General features: G+C 38.1%; 1 protein-coding gene across 1 annotated transcript in view; it reads right to left on the reverse strand.

Moving 5' to 3' along the window:
* The window catches only part of TRHDE (thyrotropin releasing hormone degrading enzyme), a gene marked incomplete at its 5' end in the record, with an annotated part of 213568 nt that overhangs the window by 103072 nt on the left and 90852 nt on the right, over positions 1 to 19644 (reverse strand). Inside the window, one exon of the mRNA XM_080635365.1 lies at positions 6366 to 6503. Within this exon, the coding sequence (XP_080491491.1) occupies positions 6366 to 6503 (138 nt within the window). The remainder of the gene's footprint in view (positions 1 to 6365; positions 6504 to 19644) is intronic.

Raw genomic sequence — 19644 nt, forward strand, 5'->3', positions numbered from 1 at the left:
AGTTTAGATTGGATATAAGGAAGAAATTCTTTACTGAGAGGGTGGTGAGGCACTGGAATGGGCTGCCCAGGGAGGTTGTGAATGCTCCATCCTTGGCGGTGTTCAAGGCCAGGTTGGATGAGGCCTTGGGTGACATGGTTTAGTGTGGGGTGTCCCTGCCCATGGCAGGGGGGCTTGGAACTAGACAATTTTAAGGTCCTTTCCAACCCTAGCTATTCTATGATTCTATAATTAAAAATGCCATTCTACTTTCTCTCTTTTATTTCCTCTTTTAAGCTTCAGAAATTATTCACTGCTTAAACATACAATAAACAACAGGATGTTGTTTATAAAACAACAACAAAACAGGATGGCAGAGATTGTTCCAGATAGTTCCCTCTTGAATAGTGGTCCTGCAGGATCATATCTTGATACAAATATTGATCATATTTTTATGCATTTTTTTCTTTTTACTCTATTTCATTATCTCCAGTTTATTTTCTATTTCTAATTCTTGCAACTTGTTCCAAGTTACTTCTTTAACACTTAGAATTGTTGCTCTTTTTTTACTGATTTGAACTGGGCTGTGTGCCAGCAAATGCCTTGCCTTCACTTGGGCATTTTTTGGTTTTGGACACCTTCAGGGAAAAAACAGCCTGTAAAGGCTTACAAAGGTACTCCCTGCTTTGCCCTTTGCTAAAAATTATCATTAAAATGTAAAGCCAGAGAAGCAGAAAGGTGAGTGCACTTCAGGAACTCTGGTGCTGGTACTCCCGTGTACATCCGCCTTTATCAAAACTTTATTTTAAGTCATGGAAACACCTAAGACACAGACGCACTATTCTATTCCTGCTACTCCCTGTTGGGGAAAGAAGTACGCAAAATGATGGTGGAGGAGAGTGTCTTGAACCACCTTTGCCACTTCTGCCTTGGTTTCGCTCCAGTCCTTGGGACCTCCTGTTTGCCACTGCTTTTCAACAGGGAACAGGCAGAAGACAGTCCTGTACCACAACAGGTTGTGTCTTCCCAGTTCCTCTACCCTGACTGAGCAATCTAGTCTAACAAGCTTTTCCTTAAAACAAAATTAACATTTGTTCTCCATTTTTATTATTTCCAACTAAACCCACATACAGTTCTCCCCAGTGTGGGGAATGCTCCCGAGGTACATAGGTGTGTAGCTCTTTATATACTACACACAATGGCTTCTATGTTTCTTCTTCAGAAAATACTATCTTGAGTAAGGATGGTGCTTCAGATGCCTTAAGATTTTAAATATCTTGAAGCACCTGCCTAATTTTACATAATAGCACCCACTGGATAGAGTGGGAAAGCCTGCATACTTTAAGTCAAGAACTCTTGGGGCTGCCCTGAACTTATATGAAAAGGTTTCACTAACTCTGACTTTCAAAATCTTTCATATTGGAAGCAGTAATGACCTACGATCTTTTTATCTAAACAGAAAGAAATTATTTTTACTACAAGATACTTCCCCTGTTACAATGCATTACAAACAAATGGCTCCTGAAAGCACCTTCTGCAATCTGGGCGCTGACCTGCTGCACTTGCAAGTCATGGAACAGAAACCAGCATTGCAAAATGCTCACCCAGGATTTGATGGCATTCACGGGCAACATCACAGCTAAATTAGTCAGGGAAAACAGAGCTCTCCCTTTATGCTATGATAAGGGAGTCGATTGTAAAGGTACCTGTATTGTACTGTAAGACTTTTAACTAGCTGGATACCATCTTATGTTATTGATTTAGTTAAGTGAATAATTAAAAATAAAACCTATTTTACTACTGTTTACTATTTATAGGTATTTATCTAGAATTTCTTTCATTATTAATGAGCTGCTCTCACTTTTTCTGTGGTCACTTCATAGAAGCACACTGTCACAAATTAATTGCACTCATGAACTGAGTGGATTTCACTCTGATACTAATCCTGGTTTTACTGGGAAGAATGCATGCCTTGGGGTTTTTGTTTTATTTTGTTATTACAGTGCCAATATCCTTCCCAGTGCCTGAAGAACAGAAGTAAAAAGAACCCGGTTCTTAGAGAGACTTTCCAGTGAGTGCAGTTATCCCTTCTGTTCTTCCATAGTCTTGCAGAATATGTTATCCTGTAGATTTTCAGAGAATTACACTCAAAAGGGTAAGCAAACCACTGCTTTCAATTTCTTATGTTCTCCTTTGCCAGAACTGTTACTGCAACATACAGGGAAGCTGAGCATTTTCTTTATGCAAATTTTTAGTTGAACAGATTTCCTAATGCAGAACATTGCCTTTGAGGGGAGGCAGGAACCATGGTCTCCCGTTATTGTTATTAGAAATATATTTTCCTTCCATCACTCAACACAGAAAGCAGGGAAAAGCGTTTTCAAAGAAGTGGGATATAGTTAAGAAGGAAAAGGAAATTGCACATACACGTTTAGGAAATAATGAATTGCTTGCATTACAAAGCCAGGGCCAGTAACTGATCTCACTGCTGAGGTTAATTTTGCTTCAGGGAAGAAAAGAAGGGATATTCTAAACTATTCCAGTCATCCTCTTCCTTGTTTTGATTACTGTTTGTCACTTGCCAAGACATATTCTACTGGGGGTACTTTAATAGTTACACTCCATCATGCTGGTCTTGCTTGCCGTGATTGCTGCCAGAATCCTCAACCAGCACACTTCAAAGCATGCAGCAGGCTGACTGAAATGACTTCAGATATTATCTGGCTCTCTACAGTGTCCTTGGTGCCCTTTCATCCCTTCTCTTATCTGGCTGTGACTGCTCATCTAGGGCCATGACTCCTTTAGTTCTGTCTGGGATCTCTCTCCCTCACACTGTTCTGGGTCTGGCTGCTCCCTTTGAGAAGCAGCTGTCTTGTTTTTCCATTTTATTACTGCCAGTTGTTCCTCACTGATTGTTCCTTCTCAAGTTATTCTTGCTGCACTCTCTCCTCTGTTGATGCAGCTCTTGAGCACCATGACTCCTGCTGTCAGTTATTTCTGGTGTGGAAAGGCTGTCATGCTTTTTGCTTTAACAATTCTCAGATCCACTCTTGTGTTCAACGGGCTATATTTTCTACTGCACTTGGGATATAACCACTTTTCCCATCATTGTGGGAGGACACTCTCACTTCCAGCTGCAACAGGAAGACCTACCCCCTCTGATGTAAATTGAGAGACTTGAATCCTTCTACCTCTACTGTTTATTAACGAACTATTACAACTTCTTATTTTTCTCTATATATTTGTGACTCTAGTGAAGGATGACACATTCCTATCTAAAGAATGCCTACCTAGTATGATGCTTTTGAAAGAGGCAAACATTACCCTCAACAGTTTACATGGAAAAACGTTGTGTGCTGCTGGGCTGTAGTATCTGTTTCACTCTGCTTGTGGGACTACCTGAATGTCATTCTTCAGAGGTTTACGTCATGCGATTTCTTAACATGTGCAACCACCGAGGACAAGAAAGTGGAAATGAAAAATATATTCAGCTCCAAGGCATTTAAATAGCATAGTTTCAATGATCATCTCTGAAGTGTATAGAAAAAGGCATATCTTGAAAATGACAGCTGGGTGCCTAGCAGAGATGGGCACTTTAATGGTGTCTAATTGATTTATGCCACAGTGATGACAGTAAAGACAATGAAATGACAATGACATTCTATGACTGTCACTTCACTGAACAAAAATTAGATGGGGAAAGTTTCATGATTTCAATATCGTGTAGAGAACCGTGAAGAGAGAAAAGAGATCACATCAACAATCCAAGGTCCCAGGGAGCACAAGATGGACATATAAAAAAAAAAAAAAAAAAAGATGAAAGAGAATGAAATAAAATCGTATCAAAATGTAGGGAAAAGATAGTGCACATAGTCCTAGACTGTTCAAAAGCAAACTGGTTTTAAGACAGTGGAAAAGTCATCACTGATGGTCCTGATCCAAAGTTTATACTAAAGTCAACAGAAAAATATCCTGAGAACTTAATACTTGACAGCAATTTACAAAATCAGTCAGCAAACAAAAGCCATCCAGAAACACTGGCAACAACATCCCTCTAGCAAGGCTCATTGTGTAAGGAGGACTTCGAGGCACACGCCTGAGCAGGTAAAAGCCTTCACTATAATTTTACAGTTTGGATTTTATTGACATACCATTCAACCCAGTATTTATATTTGCAGCCACTAGAGAACTAGAAGGATAGGCAAATGTTCTAGCTATCTAATAAATAAGCTTATTTCCCTAGTTGATTTTAAGTGCACGCCAGACATGCATGCCTCCAAGGCTACATAGGAATGAAACAATGTAAGATTTACAATATGTTAAATTTCCTCTAATCTATCCTCAGAAGGCAAGTGTCAGGTGTCTGGAGGAAGATACGGAAACAGTGAAAAGAGCAGTTATGAAGTTAGTTGGGAAAGTTTCTTCCGACTAGATATTGCTTGTATCTAAAACAAAAGGATGAATGATTACAGAGAATAGCAGACAGACAAATTATCAGACAGGAAGTCTCCATGGGTGAAAGAGTGGGTCTTTTAATCTCCTCACCTATGAAGGTGTGTTAAGTAAATTCTTCCATTGCCATTCCTCAAGGTGGAATCTCCTATCTAGACTCAAAATTTACAGAATTAGGCCCTGCTATGAGCACATTCAAGTATCACCTAGGCTTCAGGAGAGTTGGCCATCAGAGAAGCTGAGTGGAGATCCTGCCATATCCATTGGCCATGGCCACTGTTACAATGAAAAAGGAACCTTTAAATGGAAGGATACAAGATAAAGATTGTACTTTAACCTGCACAGAAAACAGAGATCCTAATACCCTGCATAAAAGAGCTAACTATCACTAATGCTATAGCTAATACTATAGCTAAAATAGCTAACGCCCTATTTGTCATTTCAATGTAAATGAAAATTCCTTGATGTTTGAAAAGTATTCATAATATAAAAAATGTAAAGTATCAGTTTACTGTGTGATAGTACTATTATCATATTAATAAAAACATAATTAGCTTTAAATATTAAGATACTGATGTGAGATAAGCCTCTAAACATACTAGCTGAACTGAGGTTCAGCTACCACCAGCAAACATATGACTGAAACATTTAAACAATGAGAATACTTCAGTATGCTAAAAGCCGCCGGTTATTACAGCTTACCTGACCAAGAGTAATGTTTACAAAGCCAGCTAAGGGATTTTTGAAAATGTTACTTGGGCTTTTGAGCAATTCCAGCATTTTAAAATATTTCCCCAAGTATTCTGCGTTTGCATATTACATCCTACACCTATTACATGGATATATACACACACACTCTCATTTGCTCATCCTTAAAGGCAAATGAGATCCTTTCATGGAAAAGGATCAAGTTCAAATTATTGCTGACTGGGAATAACTGATGATTATAAGAGAGGATACACATCTTTTTTAGCCCAGAATGAGCTCTGGATAAACTGGAGGCTCAGTAAGCAAGTCAGTGTTATGCTGCTGCTGTCTTGTTACATATGTGCATGTTAGTATGATGTTAGGCAGCTAATAGTGCAGAAGAAAAGATTATCAAATGCAAAGGTGATAGTCAAAAGACTCCTGTAATCGAATCATCAGCAGAGAGGTCCAGTACAGCCTTCACAGCAGAAGGTTGCAGAGAGCAGCCTCTGCATCACACTCCAAATGTGTTTGGTCACAATATTAAGGCATAGTATTACGTATAGCATGTAACAGAGAACAACCATGTGGTAAGATTGAAGCCACCAGCTTGGTCCATATACTAACAGCTCAAAGACAAAAAATGGAGAAGGTGAAAGTGTGCAGCCCTCTCACTCCTGCCCAGAAGCTGTTCAGTCCCAAAGCTGGCCAAAAGGCCTTCTGTTCATTTGAAGTACAATTTGAAACTGCCTGAGTTTAATACATATTCCTTTACCACGCCAGAAGGCAGTTCCTCCACTCTCACTGCTCCACAATGACTTCAGACTTTTCACTGACAGAAGAATTCTCACGCATAGAAAAAATAGAAAAAACAGAAAAAACCTTTATATTTAACTTCAGCACCGGATTCTTTTCCTAGAGAGTTTCAAAAGGACAAGGACTACACATCGTTCTGCTTTTTTAAAGCATCTAAAACAATTCAGACACCACTACAAAACAAATAGTAGTAAAAAACCCCAAATCTATTATTTATAACATTCAATAGCACTGGATATGTTGAATTTAACTGGCAAAAATCACTGTTGTATATTACAAATAGATTCCACACAAATTAAAGTTTCCTGACTAGTAGCCACTGTAGTATATGGTGTTTTTTAACTGGTATTTGTTCTAGAGACAGAACATGATCTTCTAATAACTACTGACATAACTGTATACAGAGATAGGTAAGTTTTAATTAGCCTTACCTTTTTATAGGCAATCCAGTCAAACACCCTGTCAATATCTGTGGCTTGCTGCACCTCCTGGGATACTGGATGTGAACTGGCCAAACCATCCAGCAACATCACTTCATGTAGGACATCTGTCAGAAATCTTTGTTTTTCCTGAAATACAGCATATGTAGTAGTATCACAGGCCAATACACATTTACAACAATACAGAAATTATGCACAGTTATCAGAGGCAGTTGACTAATATGACAGTTGGCTAAAATCAGACCAAGTTTGAATGTAAGCCACCATGACCTCCTACAATCTTGAATATGGAATAGACTCTGACTTAAAACCTTTTGTTGCAATAAAACTTTACTGAAATCAAATTAAAGACTATTAAATGAACCAAAACATATCTGTAGGTGCAGACTACAACTCTGATTATGACTGTTAATTCACAGTTACAAAGGGTGGTGAGAGAAGTGAAATTGTGTAGTTTTCAATCACAAAAATACATGGATGTGACAAGCTGTCAAGATGATTGCATATGAAAACTTGCAGGTATGCAGGTTTGAGGGTATGAAAACTTCTGACAGAGATAGGTAAATACAATTACTACTGCTTCATTTAGTGAAGTTTCAGTCACTTGGCTCTTTGTGCCAAGTTCATACAGCAGATCAGCATGGGACAGGACAATGAACAGAGCCCAAAACAGTGTTACAGATGCCTGTATTGTCTGTCATAATTCTGGTACAGAAATCCTTTGTCCTCAAAAGCTTGCATGCTCTAAAAACTTTGTAAGTTCCACCTGAAGGAAAACATTACTATCTCTCTTTACAACTGGGACAATAGCTGCCATGTGGAAGCTAAATGACATAGTCAAAGTCACAGCTACATCAGAGGCAGGTGCAAACCCAAACAACATCCAACATACTAATTTGTTTCTATACCTTCCATAAATACAGATTGCAGAGGTATGCCAAAACTGCTGCATATTTACTCTGGCAGCAACATTAATTAAATGTGCATGTACAGCCTATGAACTATGCTGCACTCAATTTTACAGTGAAACTAGATGGGACTTCTTCAGCTGAGAAATTACATGCCTTAAAACTCCCTCATATTGCATTCATATAGATGTCTCTAATCCAAAATACTGTTTCAGGAAGGAAGAGCTTCATTTACTTGTTTTTTTCGAGTCAAAAATAAATGCGAAGAGTGAATTAAAAATTATGGAAGGCTTCAATACGGTTTTTTACCCTGAAATGATGTATCTTGAACTGTATCTAAATTACCTGAACCCAAATGTTCCTCAATCATTGTCAACCTCATGCCATAATAAAAAGGAACTCTAGGGAATGCTGTATTTTTTAAAAAAGCCACCTTGATGTCCTCAGATAAAATAACCACACAATTACATAATAAATTCTATGTTTAATTTCTTGGGTGGCAAGGTTTTGGTATCAATGTGTTAATTTAAATTATATTTATAAGACAGCTGAAAAGCTCTTCCAGTGCTGATCCATCTGGAAATAAACCTTTATGTTAAAATTCATTAGAGCACAAGAAATGTACCTTGAGCTGATTGTATATTCAGGCGATTAAAAACACAGGATGCAGAAAAGCCAATTACCCACCACACTCCTAGTGTTCTCAGCTAGCTGCAGGAGGTAAGGTTTGTGAAGGGAGAAGTAATGTCTTGCTCGTATTATTGTTGATTTCCAGATTTTCTCAGGCATACACAGTTAGTAACTGCCCTTTTTTATGGGGGGAAAAAAAGGTGTAGGGAAACAATTATTATGACAGTCCTACTCAGGGAAAAACTGCTCAGGTGTAAAGGACTGTAGATGCTTTGGTTGCTCCTCACATTCTCTATTAGTCAGTAATACAGCCCCAGTTTCATCAGATGTATGAGATGTAATACATACAGGTATGAACACACAGAGTTATGGATTTGTGTCCAAATTAAAGTTTGAATATCACAATTGACAAACACTTGTGGGACTGGATTGTTACTGTTTGGAATTAATTCATTAAAAGGATCATTTTTAATCACAAATTAATACTTTACATACACAACCTGGAATCAAGAAAATCAGCACATATGAAACATAAAGTGAAGACAGAAGAAGAATACAAAAAAAATAAAAAGGACAGGCTACATTTGGGGTTTCTGTTTGTTTCTTTGGTTATCTCCTGAAAAGGAACATTTTAGACTCATGATTACTCATTCAAGTTATCATAGCTGAAAAGCTTTCCTTAAAATTTATGTCACACCATTGCACTGGGATACAACTGGAATAGCTAGTATGCCTCCAAACATGTAAACCTGCATTTTAGTGGGAATTAATAGGTCTTTTAATCTGTAGAGCTAAATTTATTGAACTAAAAGGATTTAAAAAAAAAAACCACAAAAACAAAACAAAACAAAAACCAAAGCACTCCAAAAAAAAAAAAAAAAAAAAAAAAAAAACAACCAAACAAAACATTCCCAGCTTTTTCCTTCAGGATGAACCCCCTGAGAGCAGATTTCAAAAGGAGACTCAAATATAGGCCGGGCTGTCCAGGGCCTTGAGCAATCCTGGTCTACTGGAAGGTGCCCCTGCCCATGGCACAGGGTTGGAACTAGATGATCTTAAGGCCCTTTCCAACCCTAATCACCCCGATACACACAGAGATCTGTGGCTTGAACAGACAAAAAGAAACAGAAATGCAGAAAGAAACTAAAACTGCCCTAATTATGTTGAAGAAACACTAAGCTATTAAAGTCCTAACAACACATTAACGGGAAAAGCCAACACATGACCAACTTGCTTATACTGATGGAAGAGGGTCTTTCTATTCTCTTGTTAGTTTGCTCTACACAGTACAGTGGAATTGATCTAACATGATACTTACAGGACTAAAGAAACACCTAGCACAGAAATTGTAAAAAAAATCAATCTTAGAATGCACTTAATGAGGGCACCAAACTGCCAACAAGGTAGGTGACAGGTTTGCAGATAGATATGAAACAATGACCCTCCTCTGAAGGAGTATAACTGCAAGAAAAAACCCAAAGACTGATCCACCTGTAAGGGAAAGATAGCTTCGGGTGAGTCTGAGGGTTTGCTTGGAAGTGTAATGCTGTGTAGTGCTAACATAGGGCCAGGGCTCTGAGCAGAAGTTGATGTGACAGTAGCAGAAACCTAGCCTGAAATAAGCACAGAGGTGCTTCCACTCAAATGTGTGCCTTTCTCTAAAGGCAACCAGGAAGCCCCTATGCTCTTCATCTTCCTACTGCTCACTTGGAGCCCCATCTCTTCATCTCCTCTCCTCAAACTCTCCTTTAACTACAGATAGATGAAGTCTGGGGGATCAGACCCATGTTGAGAAGGGAAGACATGCCAGTTATTTCTTGTTGCTTTCCCTCTTAGAATCATAGAATCATAGGGTTGGAAAGGACCCTAAGATCACCTAGTTCCAACCCTTCTGCCATGGGCAGGGACACCTCACACTAAACCATGTCACACAAGGCTCTGTCCAACCTGGCCTTGAACACCACCAGGGATGGAGCATTCACAGCTTCCCTCGGCAATCCATTCCAGTGCCTCACCACCCTTAAGGTAAAAAACTTCCTCCTTATATCCAATCTAACCTTCTCCTGTTTAAGTTTTAACCCCTTGTCCATGGACTTGTGCACGTTCAGGTTCTTGAAATGGTCTCGAACCAGATCCTCTCCTACAGTGGGCCTAAGATCTTCATTCTCACAGTCCCTGCATCTGCCTTCCAAGACTTGGGTGGTGCGGTCAGAGCCTTTGCCAGTGAAGACTGAGGCAAAGAAGTCATTAAGAACCTCAGCCTTCTCCAAATCCTGGGCAGCCAGTGCTCCCGGTAGCTTCTGGAGAGGGCCCACATTATCCCCAGTCTGTCTTTTATTTGCAGTGCACCTATAGAATCCCTTCCTGTTATCTTTCACATCCCAAGTCAAGTTTAATTCTAACTGGGCCTTAGCTTTCCTAACCTGGTCCCTAGCTTCCTGGACCTGTGTTCTTCCCAGGCCGCCTGTCCTTGCTTCCACCTTTTATAAGCCTTTTTTTTCTCCTGGAAGTTTCCTCAGTAGCTCCTTATCCATCCAAGGAGGTCTCCTGGCCCTCCTGCTGCACTTCCTTCTAGTTGGGATGCAACACTCCTGAGCTTGTAGCAGGTGATCCTTGAATATCAACCAACAGTCTTGGTCCCATGGAACCTTACTAAGCAGGTTCCTGAAGAGGCCAAAGTCTGCTCTCTTGAAGTCCAGGGCAGTGAGCTTGCTGCACGCTCTTCTCACTGTCCCAAGGATCTCGAATTCGACCATCTCGTGATCGCTGCAACCAAGGCTGCCCTGGAGCATCACATTTCCAACCAGCCCTTCCCTGTTGGTGAGCACGAGGTCAAGCATGGCACCTCTCCTTGTCAGCTCCTCTATTACTTGCAGAAGGAAGTTGTCTTCCACACAATCGAGGAACCTCCTGGATTGCTTGTGCCGGCCGTACCTTCACTCCAACAGATGTCAGGGTGGTTGAAGTCCCCCATAAGAACAAGTGCCTGTGAGCGTGAAGCTGTTCCTATCTGTCTATAGAGCACTTCATTCAGAGAGTCCTCTTGATCAGGCAGTCTGTAACAGATCCCCACAATAATGTCTCCCATCACTGTTCTCCCTTTAACCTTGACCCACAAACTCTCCATCGACTGCTCACCCGTCCCCAGACAGAGTTCCATACTCTCCAGCCTATCCCTAACATAAATAGCAACTCCCCCTCCCCGCCTGCCAGGCTTGTCTTTTCTAAAGAGTCTGCAACCTTCCATTCCAACACTCCAGTCGTAGGAGCCATCCCACCATGTTTCTGTGATATTCTGTGATAATCTTTCTTATTCTTGAGAATGCTTTCAGGTGCAGGGACTGAAATGCTGTTATCAGACAACTATGACTTTCAAACACTTACATTATCAAAGATCTGTGGTTACTAGATTCAAGTATTTGTCTCTTTATAGGAAAGACTTCTTTTAATCCTCACAATAAGACATATTCTATTTGGTACAAGGTTGCCCTGAAAGACTTATCCCTTGTCTGTGCTGTCAGCTCCTTAAACAGCATTTAATCATTGTGAAAATCCAAATTTCACTGGTTCGGGTAAGAGAAGCACAAATACTATGGGTCAGAAAAGTTCCACTTATAGCAATTTTTCCACATTATGGAAATAATCTAGAGATTTTTAAATATGATCTATATTGCAAATCATTCCATAGCAAAAAGAATCAGAAGTAAGGAACTGGTTACCCACAAAAAAGCTTACTGGTTCTGGTTTATTTTCACTTTGTTCTAGGATGGAAGGTTTATGGAAAGGTGCATTTATCTCCAATAGGATGCCCACTATTTAACTATTATACCTCTAAATGTAAAGAAAAGAATTCTGAAATAACATTTTTTGGCAGAAAAGTCTGTACCTTCAAGTGCCATTAAAAATGTATTGTGCGTAACAGGATAACAATGATGTAATGGAAAGGGATTGCTGCTGGTGACTTTACAATATCATATTGAGGCATAACATAAGAGTTCAAGCTAGCATGACAATAACGTATATGTAGTCACATAAAAATAATTTCTAAAAATTAATATGAAATACCATGGAAAAGAATTAAAATGGAGAAGAAGAAAAAAAAAAAAAAAGAAAACATCCAACAGTGGAATAAAAGGAATAGAACAATGAAAGCCGAAACTGATAATTAGTAGGCAGAAGAGATCAAAGGCTTCAATATTAAAGGCATCATCTTTGTTCTGGGAAAGCTATTCAAACAACTTACAGACTGAGGAATCTACATGAATACAGCTTAATATTAGTGTGCAAATCTGGAAATTATTTTCCTGACAAATTTGCCAGAAATATCTTCTCTAAAATACAGAGCTTTACTATCATGAATACAGAGATAAGTGATCTCTCATGCCTGACAAAACAAGCATTTGCAAGATGTAGTACCTGGGTTTATAGGGAAACTGCACCCTAGGGGAAAAAAAAACAGGGCCAAATTTTGAAAGCAATCAAAGAACACCAGAATATACACTACTGGTTCAATTCTAATACAATATATTTCAGGGCGAAGCTTAACAAACTACAAGGGAATACCATCTATGAGGAAACCTAAAGTTCAATACAATACCTTAAGGGCACAAAAGATCCACTGAGGGACAAAAGCAAGTTCTGTCTACATGCTAATAAAATCTAAGTTGTCATAGCACAGGAAGTCTCCTGAGTACTTGCAAATGAAAGCAACATTTCTTTCTCTTCCTTCCCAACAGTAATTTTTTTTGTAAATAGCTTGAGCAGCTTACAGATTACCTTTTTCTTTTTAATTTATATCTCTGTATGTGTGCTTCAATTATGTGTGCAGCTTGTTGAAGGAGGCCTGCAACATAATAAAATCATAGAATATTCTACATTGTCAGCTGTATGTCATGGTTCCATGTCTATCTTCATAAACCTCTTTTCTGTATTTTCAAAGTCCTTGCAAAATTTCTGTTCCTGTGCATGAGAAATTTTCTCACTGACAATTTTCGTTGTTATAAAGCAATGTGAGTGTTCTAGGAGTTCATAGTCAAGGATCACCAAAAGCTTTGAGTATCAGGAAAGAGAATTGTATATGTATTTTTTTAATAAAGTGCCAAATCAGATATTCCTGGCCACCTGCTTAAGAGGCCAAGCAGATGAGATATTGAGTTTTTAAGCAATTACACCAGCTACTTCAACTGCTGTTTCTTCTCACCACTCTGCTTTCCAGGTGTACCTTTAATTTGGTTATACACCAGATCGACTAAGCCAAATGTAGGCCTACAAAACAGGAGGATGCAGTACAGAAAAGGGAGCGTTAGAAGAGGAAACAACACTTACTGATCACCCGCACTTCACAAAAAAAAGGCCATTTTCACTCTCCATGGTCATATTTTGTCACTTTGTGTGTAGTTGCCTTTACAGAAATAGTCTTTAAACAAACAGATGAACACAGATCAATTGTCTCCTCAGGCATTTGTCTCCAGAGCATTTTAAAACATTAGGCAAAGTATGAAGTCTACCCTCTACTTCAAAATCCACATGGGGACTCTGTAGAGGAAATTCATCTCAATTCAAGTAACAGTAAGTAATATTCAAATGAAAGCACCTTTAAGATGTGGTTAGTATACTGAGTCAACTTCCAGCCAGAAGTCGCCCTCAATGAGAATAATTTTTGGGTGCTCTAACATTTGCTGGATGGATTTTGCATGCCTAGACTCTGTTTCAGCCTGAAAGTGATGAGATTCAATGACCTAAGTCCTGAAGGAACCAAAGATATTTTGCAGGCAAACCAAAAATTGCTTGGGCTCCAAGTAACTGCACGCTACCATGATTTTAAAATAAACAGCGGCAGCATATTCAGGACAGCTGAAAATGTGAGAAGCAGACTCCTTCAGTAAGAATGCCCTCAAATACACAGCTACAGCTTTGCTGTTGAACATCCCATATCAACTACACTTCCTGATGAAGTGTGTATTCTTGTTTCAGTAGCACTACCCTGCAGTGAGTCCTTGCCTTGAGGCAAAACTTGCCATCAAGTTTCCTTCTTTTTTTTACTGAAGACAAAGTGGTTACTAATTCAAAATCATTTGAAATTCTGCCAGTTGACTGAAGTTTCTTTCTGAAACAAAAGCTTCATCTAAACCCCAAACTCAGGAGGTTTGAACTCACATGACCCAAAAGCTCTCATCATAGTGTCATATTAACTGTTCTATGAAGATGAGCAGATAATGACATGAGGAAAGAAGAAACGTCGGCACTCTCCAAACTTGAACTTAAATCTCTTGAATAAATGTTTCACCTAAATATTGATATTCTTTTATGTCTAATCTCTAAGTGTTAAGAGTTAACTACTTAAAATTAAGAATTCCATTATTAAATGGATATCAAAACACATTACCAGAGCATAAAAAAAAAAGAAACTGTTAAGGAAGACCATGTGGAGATGGAGATTTATTTTCCTAGTTATAAGATAAATAAGCATTTCTAAACTGGTACCAGATCTTGAAGCTTACCTTAACATTTTTCTTTTTTCCTGCCAAAGTCAATTATACATGAGATTCTAGTCAATTTTACATTGAAAGCTTTCCCCACAGTTGAGTTAAAACAGAAAATCATACAAGGACTGACTTCACTGAGCAGTTACTGGGGCAAAAAACACTCCATGTGGTATTAATTAAAGGCTTACTTTATTCCAGCATGGGGAGCTTTTAACCAAAAAAGAAGAGATGAAAGTAGTTTTAAAAAACGAGAGGCTGAATCTCTCTCAATGTTGAGACAGCATGATATTTATGTCGGGTTAGAAGGATGAAGCAGGCTTCAGCTCAGGTCTGAAATGCCAAAATAATAATGAAATAAATCAAAAAAGCTCAGGTCATAAGTCTACTTTAAAACTTATAATAACATTCTGGGTTTTCTATGAGTCAAACAATGCCTAAAAAAACTTTACACATTCAGCTAAACACTTTAGGAGGCAATCTGAGTCTAAGCACATTAAAGATACATATGTATCTAACAGCCATATTTACTTTTATTATTCCAACTGAGTCAATGAGAAAGATAGGCAATTAAGGTCATTTATCAAGAGTTTGGGCAGCATAATTGCATGATGTTCAAAGTACTTAATGTAATGAAGTTCAGTTAAATGTTTTTCTGTTAAAATTTTAGGCACAGGTGACTTCTTGCAGCATGTATTTTTGAGACAGAAACAATGTGCAACCTCATCATAACTTTCAGCTGCCTGTGGTAACTGCACGATCTCCTAGACTTTGGAACCTAACAGTGTGAAGGAAGCATGGTTTGCTTTAAGAAAGATGAAAGACGCTCTCCCATGTAGACACAAAGTTTTACTCCAAATACTTTAATCACAATTGTATAATACTAAGAAAATTTCTGGCAATTATAAAAGTAGTAAGCTGAAAATATAAAAGCAGTAAGCACACAAGAAAATGAGAAATCTTTTCCTAGAGCTCCAATGGATAGGGAAGGCAAAGGATTCAAAGCTACCACTGATGTACTACACTTTGGCTCAGCCAATAAAGTTGTCAGCAAAGCTAACTATTATATAATAAAAAAAAAAGGGAGAAGGCAGCTGGGCTCTGTGAAATGCTTTCTCAGCATCAAGCCAGCTACTGGCCACTAAAGTATTTGACGCTTGTTTGATAGATGAAAGGGAAAATTACATGCTCATAATTCCTGCTGTCATAGTCCTCAAAATCTACCCCAATTCAAGAGACATTCAAGGACAAACATGATGGTTTCTTCTACAAGAATATAAGGAGGCAAAAGGTCAGTCAACAAATTCCTGGATCTGTAAGACTCAGTTGAATTCCTTCCTTTACAAAGCCACCTATAAAGGACTTCAGGATAATGAAAGAAACAGAGAAGAAGATGGAATATGTAGATGCAAACTGAAAAGGAAAGCGAGCAGGGTAGATGAGAAAAGACAGGGCTGTGAAGTGGAAACTACCAGCACATAGTTTTCTGCTCTAATGTTCTCTTTTCTCTGCTCCTAAAACTAGCAGAGGCACCTTCCACAGACATGAGACCACACTGTGTCAGTTGTAAGATCTTACAGCTCAAGAACTCATATCCAGCTGCTGTTGCTTTTTGATGCCATGGAGAGACAATCAAAAAGTTACATGGCAAGCCTCTAATACAGAAACCTCATCTCTTTCTAAGTCATAAAATAGCAACAACCAGGGAATTCACATGCAGATGACTACTCTGAGTACACATGATCAAGCAAAATTATCTGATCTATGGGGGGAACAGTTTGCATAGCCAGCTTTCTTTCTAAAACTATACTGACAACACAGAAACAACTGTTGAAACTCCAAAGACCTTGAAGAATGAGATTTAAGAGTTTGAGACGCTTCAGAATAAAAATTTCAAAAAAATCAGTCTGGGGGACAGGTAAGGCAAGAGGCTGAAATGGAAAGAGCCGTGAATTAATTTCCATGGCAAATGTCTAATGACTGTACAGTAGGGACATATTTCCTGCAAAATCAAAGGCAGCTTCACTTTCAAAAGGTAAGAAGTAACATGCATGGACTTATTTTCTAGCTGAAGGCAGGAAATAAGAATTTCTAGCTTTGATCTTGTCTTGGTTTCAGCTGGGATAGAGTTGATTTTCTTCCCACTAGATGGTACAGTGCTGTGTTTTGGGTTTAGTATGAGAATATTGTTGATAACGCTCCCATGTTGTAGTTGTTGCTCAGTAGTGCTTTCCCTAAGCCAAGGACTTCTCAGATTCCCATGCTCTGCCAGTGAAGAGGGGCACAAGCTGCAGGGAGGGAGCACAGCCAGGACGGCTGACCCAAACTAGCAAAAGATGTATTCCATACCGCAGCATGTCATGCTCATATATTCCTCCTCTCTTTTTTTCCCTATTACTATTTCTATTATTATTATATTTTACTTCATTTCCATTATTAAACTGGTCTTATTTCAACCAATGTGTTTTACCTTCTTCCAAGTCTCCTCCCAAACCCATCCAGAGCAGGCAATGAGGGTAGGAGTAAGCAAGTGGCTGTGTGGTATTTAGTTGCTAAGTGGAGTTAAACTATGACAGATCTGAAGTAATTTAAATTGTAAAAAAGATAGTAAGACCTGTGGTGGAACCCTGTAGGATCTCAACACAGAAAGCTCACCTTCCTGTTTTAAAACCCACAAAACTTCGTCCCCTTCCTCAAGGAGAGTTCTGATGTACCTTACATTATACTGCAACAGATTAAAGACATCTCCATCAGAATGACTCTCCATTTGGTTCTTCACCCAAAATTTTAATAGGAGAATTCAGGGCATAAGGATGGCAAGGGTTTAATAAGGACTGCATTTCCTTTTGCATTAAGATTATGCAAGTCTGATGAAGTATGTAAACACCTTCTGGACAAAACAAGAATTTCTAGACCTGCTGGAAGGCTCAATAAAATGTTACACTTCACAGCAGTTTGGCCAATACTATTATACATCCATCTTTCCCGCAGTAAAAAAAGAGTGTATGAAATAATTTAAGAAAACCTGATAAAAATCAAGAATCTCAGAGGAGGAAGAAATGTTTAATCAAGCTAAACAACCTAGAGAAGAAAGAAAAGCCAGAAAACAGGTTTCTGACAAAATCCATAGTGCTCTGGTTTGTGCAGAATTCAGTGCTCTTGGTTTAAGTTATAATGGTGTGAACATGCTTAATGGATAGCTCTTCAAGAGTCTCAGTTCAGCCATACCAAGCCTGTGAATGCTATATAAGATGGACACTGAAAAATGTCCAAGAAAAGTATCATCAGCTATATAGTAGTTAAAATTTAAGGGGTTTACAGAGCCTTAATGGTGAAAACTCACGTGCCTGTAGCCTATAGGCATCCAACAAGTTAGGTAGGAAGCTGTGGGTAGATCAATTTGATTCAGATGCATCCATATTGCCCAAGCTACATTTCCAGATAAAAGTCCTTTTTCTGGAACTAACTACCAGTCTTCTACTTCTAAACTTATCCAAAATAAAATGTGACAAAAAATCCTTAATAAGGTGACAATGAGCTGAATTTGATATTTCAGTCCATGGGCTTCCCAAGTAAACTTTCGAGGGTAACATTTCAGAACTACAAGAGAAAGAGGTTAACTGCTTAACTTTCTCAATTCTTTAGAAAGAGGATTGGCATATTACTCTGTTTTCCTGATGCAGAGAGCTGTGGTATCATACATCTTCTATTTTTATTGCACAGGTAAGAATTACTACCAACAAAACGCCATCCCAAATGTTGCAATAATGTTTAACTATCATGACAGAATATAAGGTTTGTAGGTCTTGTTTTGCAACTGATTTAGAAAGCTCATATTATACCCTTCATTTTTTGAGGAGAGAGGGTGAAGTTGTTTGGAGCAGTTTCTCTTTTTATAAATGATGACTTTTTATTTTTTCAAGCTTACAAATGTCAGTATAATCTAAACAACAAATGTGCCTTATGCTGGTAACAAAAATATACAGCAAGCCAAATTTCTGTAACTGCAACTTTTACTTCCTACAATCTCTCTATAAGGCAGAAACATCATAGTACTGATTCCTTCTCTGGCGTGCAAAAGGATACAGCATGTTTAAATGTTTAGCTAATCAAGTGTTCCATCTTGCCACCAATTTTGTAATTATTTAAATATATCAGTATGGTTATTTTTATATCAAAGGCCAATGATATCCAAAGACTTATGAAAAGTTTATGTCTACCTTCTTTTTAATTTAAGGCAAAAATTGACAGATTAATATTTTTTCAGGCACAGCAATATTAGTGTAGTTAATATTAATTTATGCAGCACATGTCTGATTTCCCAGTTTAACTGTCATACCTTGTTTAACCCATTTGTTTTGCCTGTATTCTGCTAAGACATGGGGATTTCATATGATGGGCATGTCATTTACATAACAGTGAACATTATATTCATTCCACAGAAATCTCAAGTGAATATGTTATATTCCAAATGACTTCTAAAGCAAAGTTATTCTGGATTTGTTAAACTGATTATGTGAAGAACAAATGACTGACGATTTGAAGATAAAATTTAGTGTATAAACGTTGTCTTCTATGACATTTCACTATGCTAAAATCATAAAGGCCTGCCGGATTTCATTGCATTCATAATTAGAATCATTACATTGTAATTCAGGATGTGTTTTTCATAGAGATGAAAAGAATGAGCTTTAATACAGCCAAAGCCAGATAAACCCAACAAGCCTACCTATGCAAGACAGATGTCAGTTCAGATAATTTATTTTCCTTTTCATAATGCAATTATAAACAACATTGACACCTGAAAGAAAAAATTATAATACTACAAAGAATTCAAACTTCACAAGAAGCACGCCTAAAGCAAGAATACCTGTACAAACCGTTTTTAAAAATTAGCTTTAACTCATAATTATAGCATCTTCATTTCATGGCACACAAAAGTTAATTGGACAAGAATACTCAATAAATCAACCAGAAATGGGAAAAAAAGTTTCAGAAGTTAGTATGCAAGAGTTTAATCAAAACAGGCAATCTGTATTTATAACAAATATTTTGCCACATAATTAAATGTGCAAACACAAAACATTAGCAAACAGAAAAAATTCTCCAAAGGACAATAAAATCTAGATAGTAACCTTCAACATGGTCTCACACGCAATCTCCTTGTCCTGAGGTCTTTTCATATCTTATTTTTCTTACAAGCATATTTCTAGACTACAGTGGTTGATATAATTTAGGACCTGACTAGAC

This window comes from Psittacula echo (genome assembly GCF_963264785.1).
Source record: "Psittacula echo genome assembly, chromosome: 1".
NCBI classification, from domain to species: Eukaryota; Metazoa; Chordata; class Aves; order Psittaciformes; family Psittacidae; genus Psittacula; species Psittacula echo.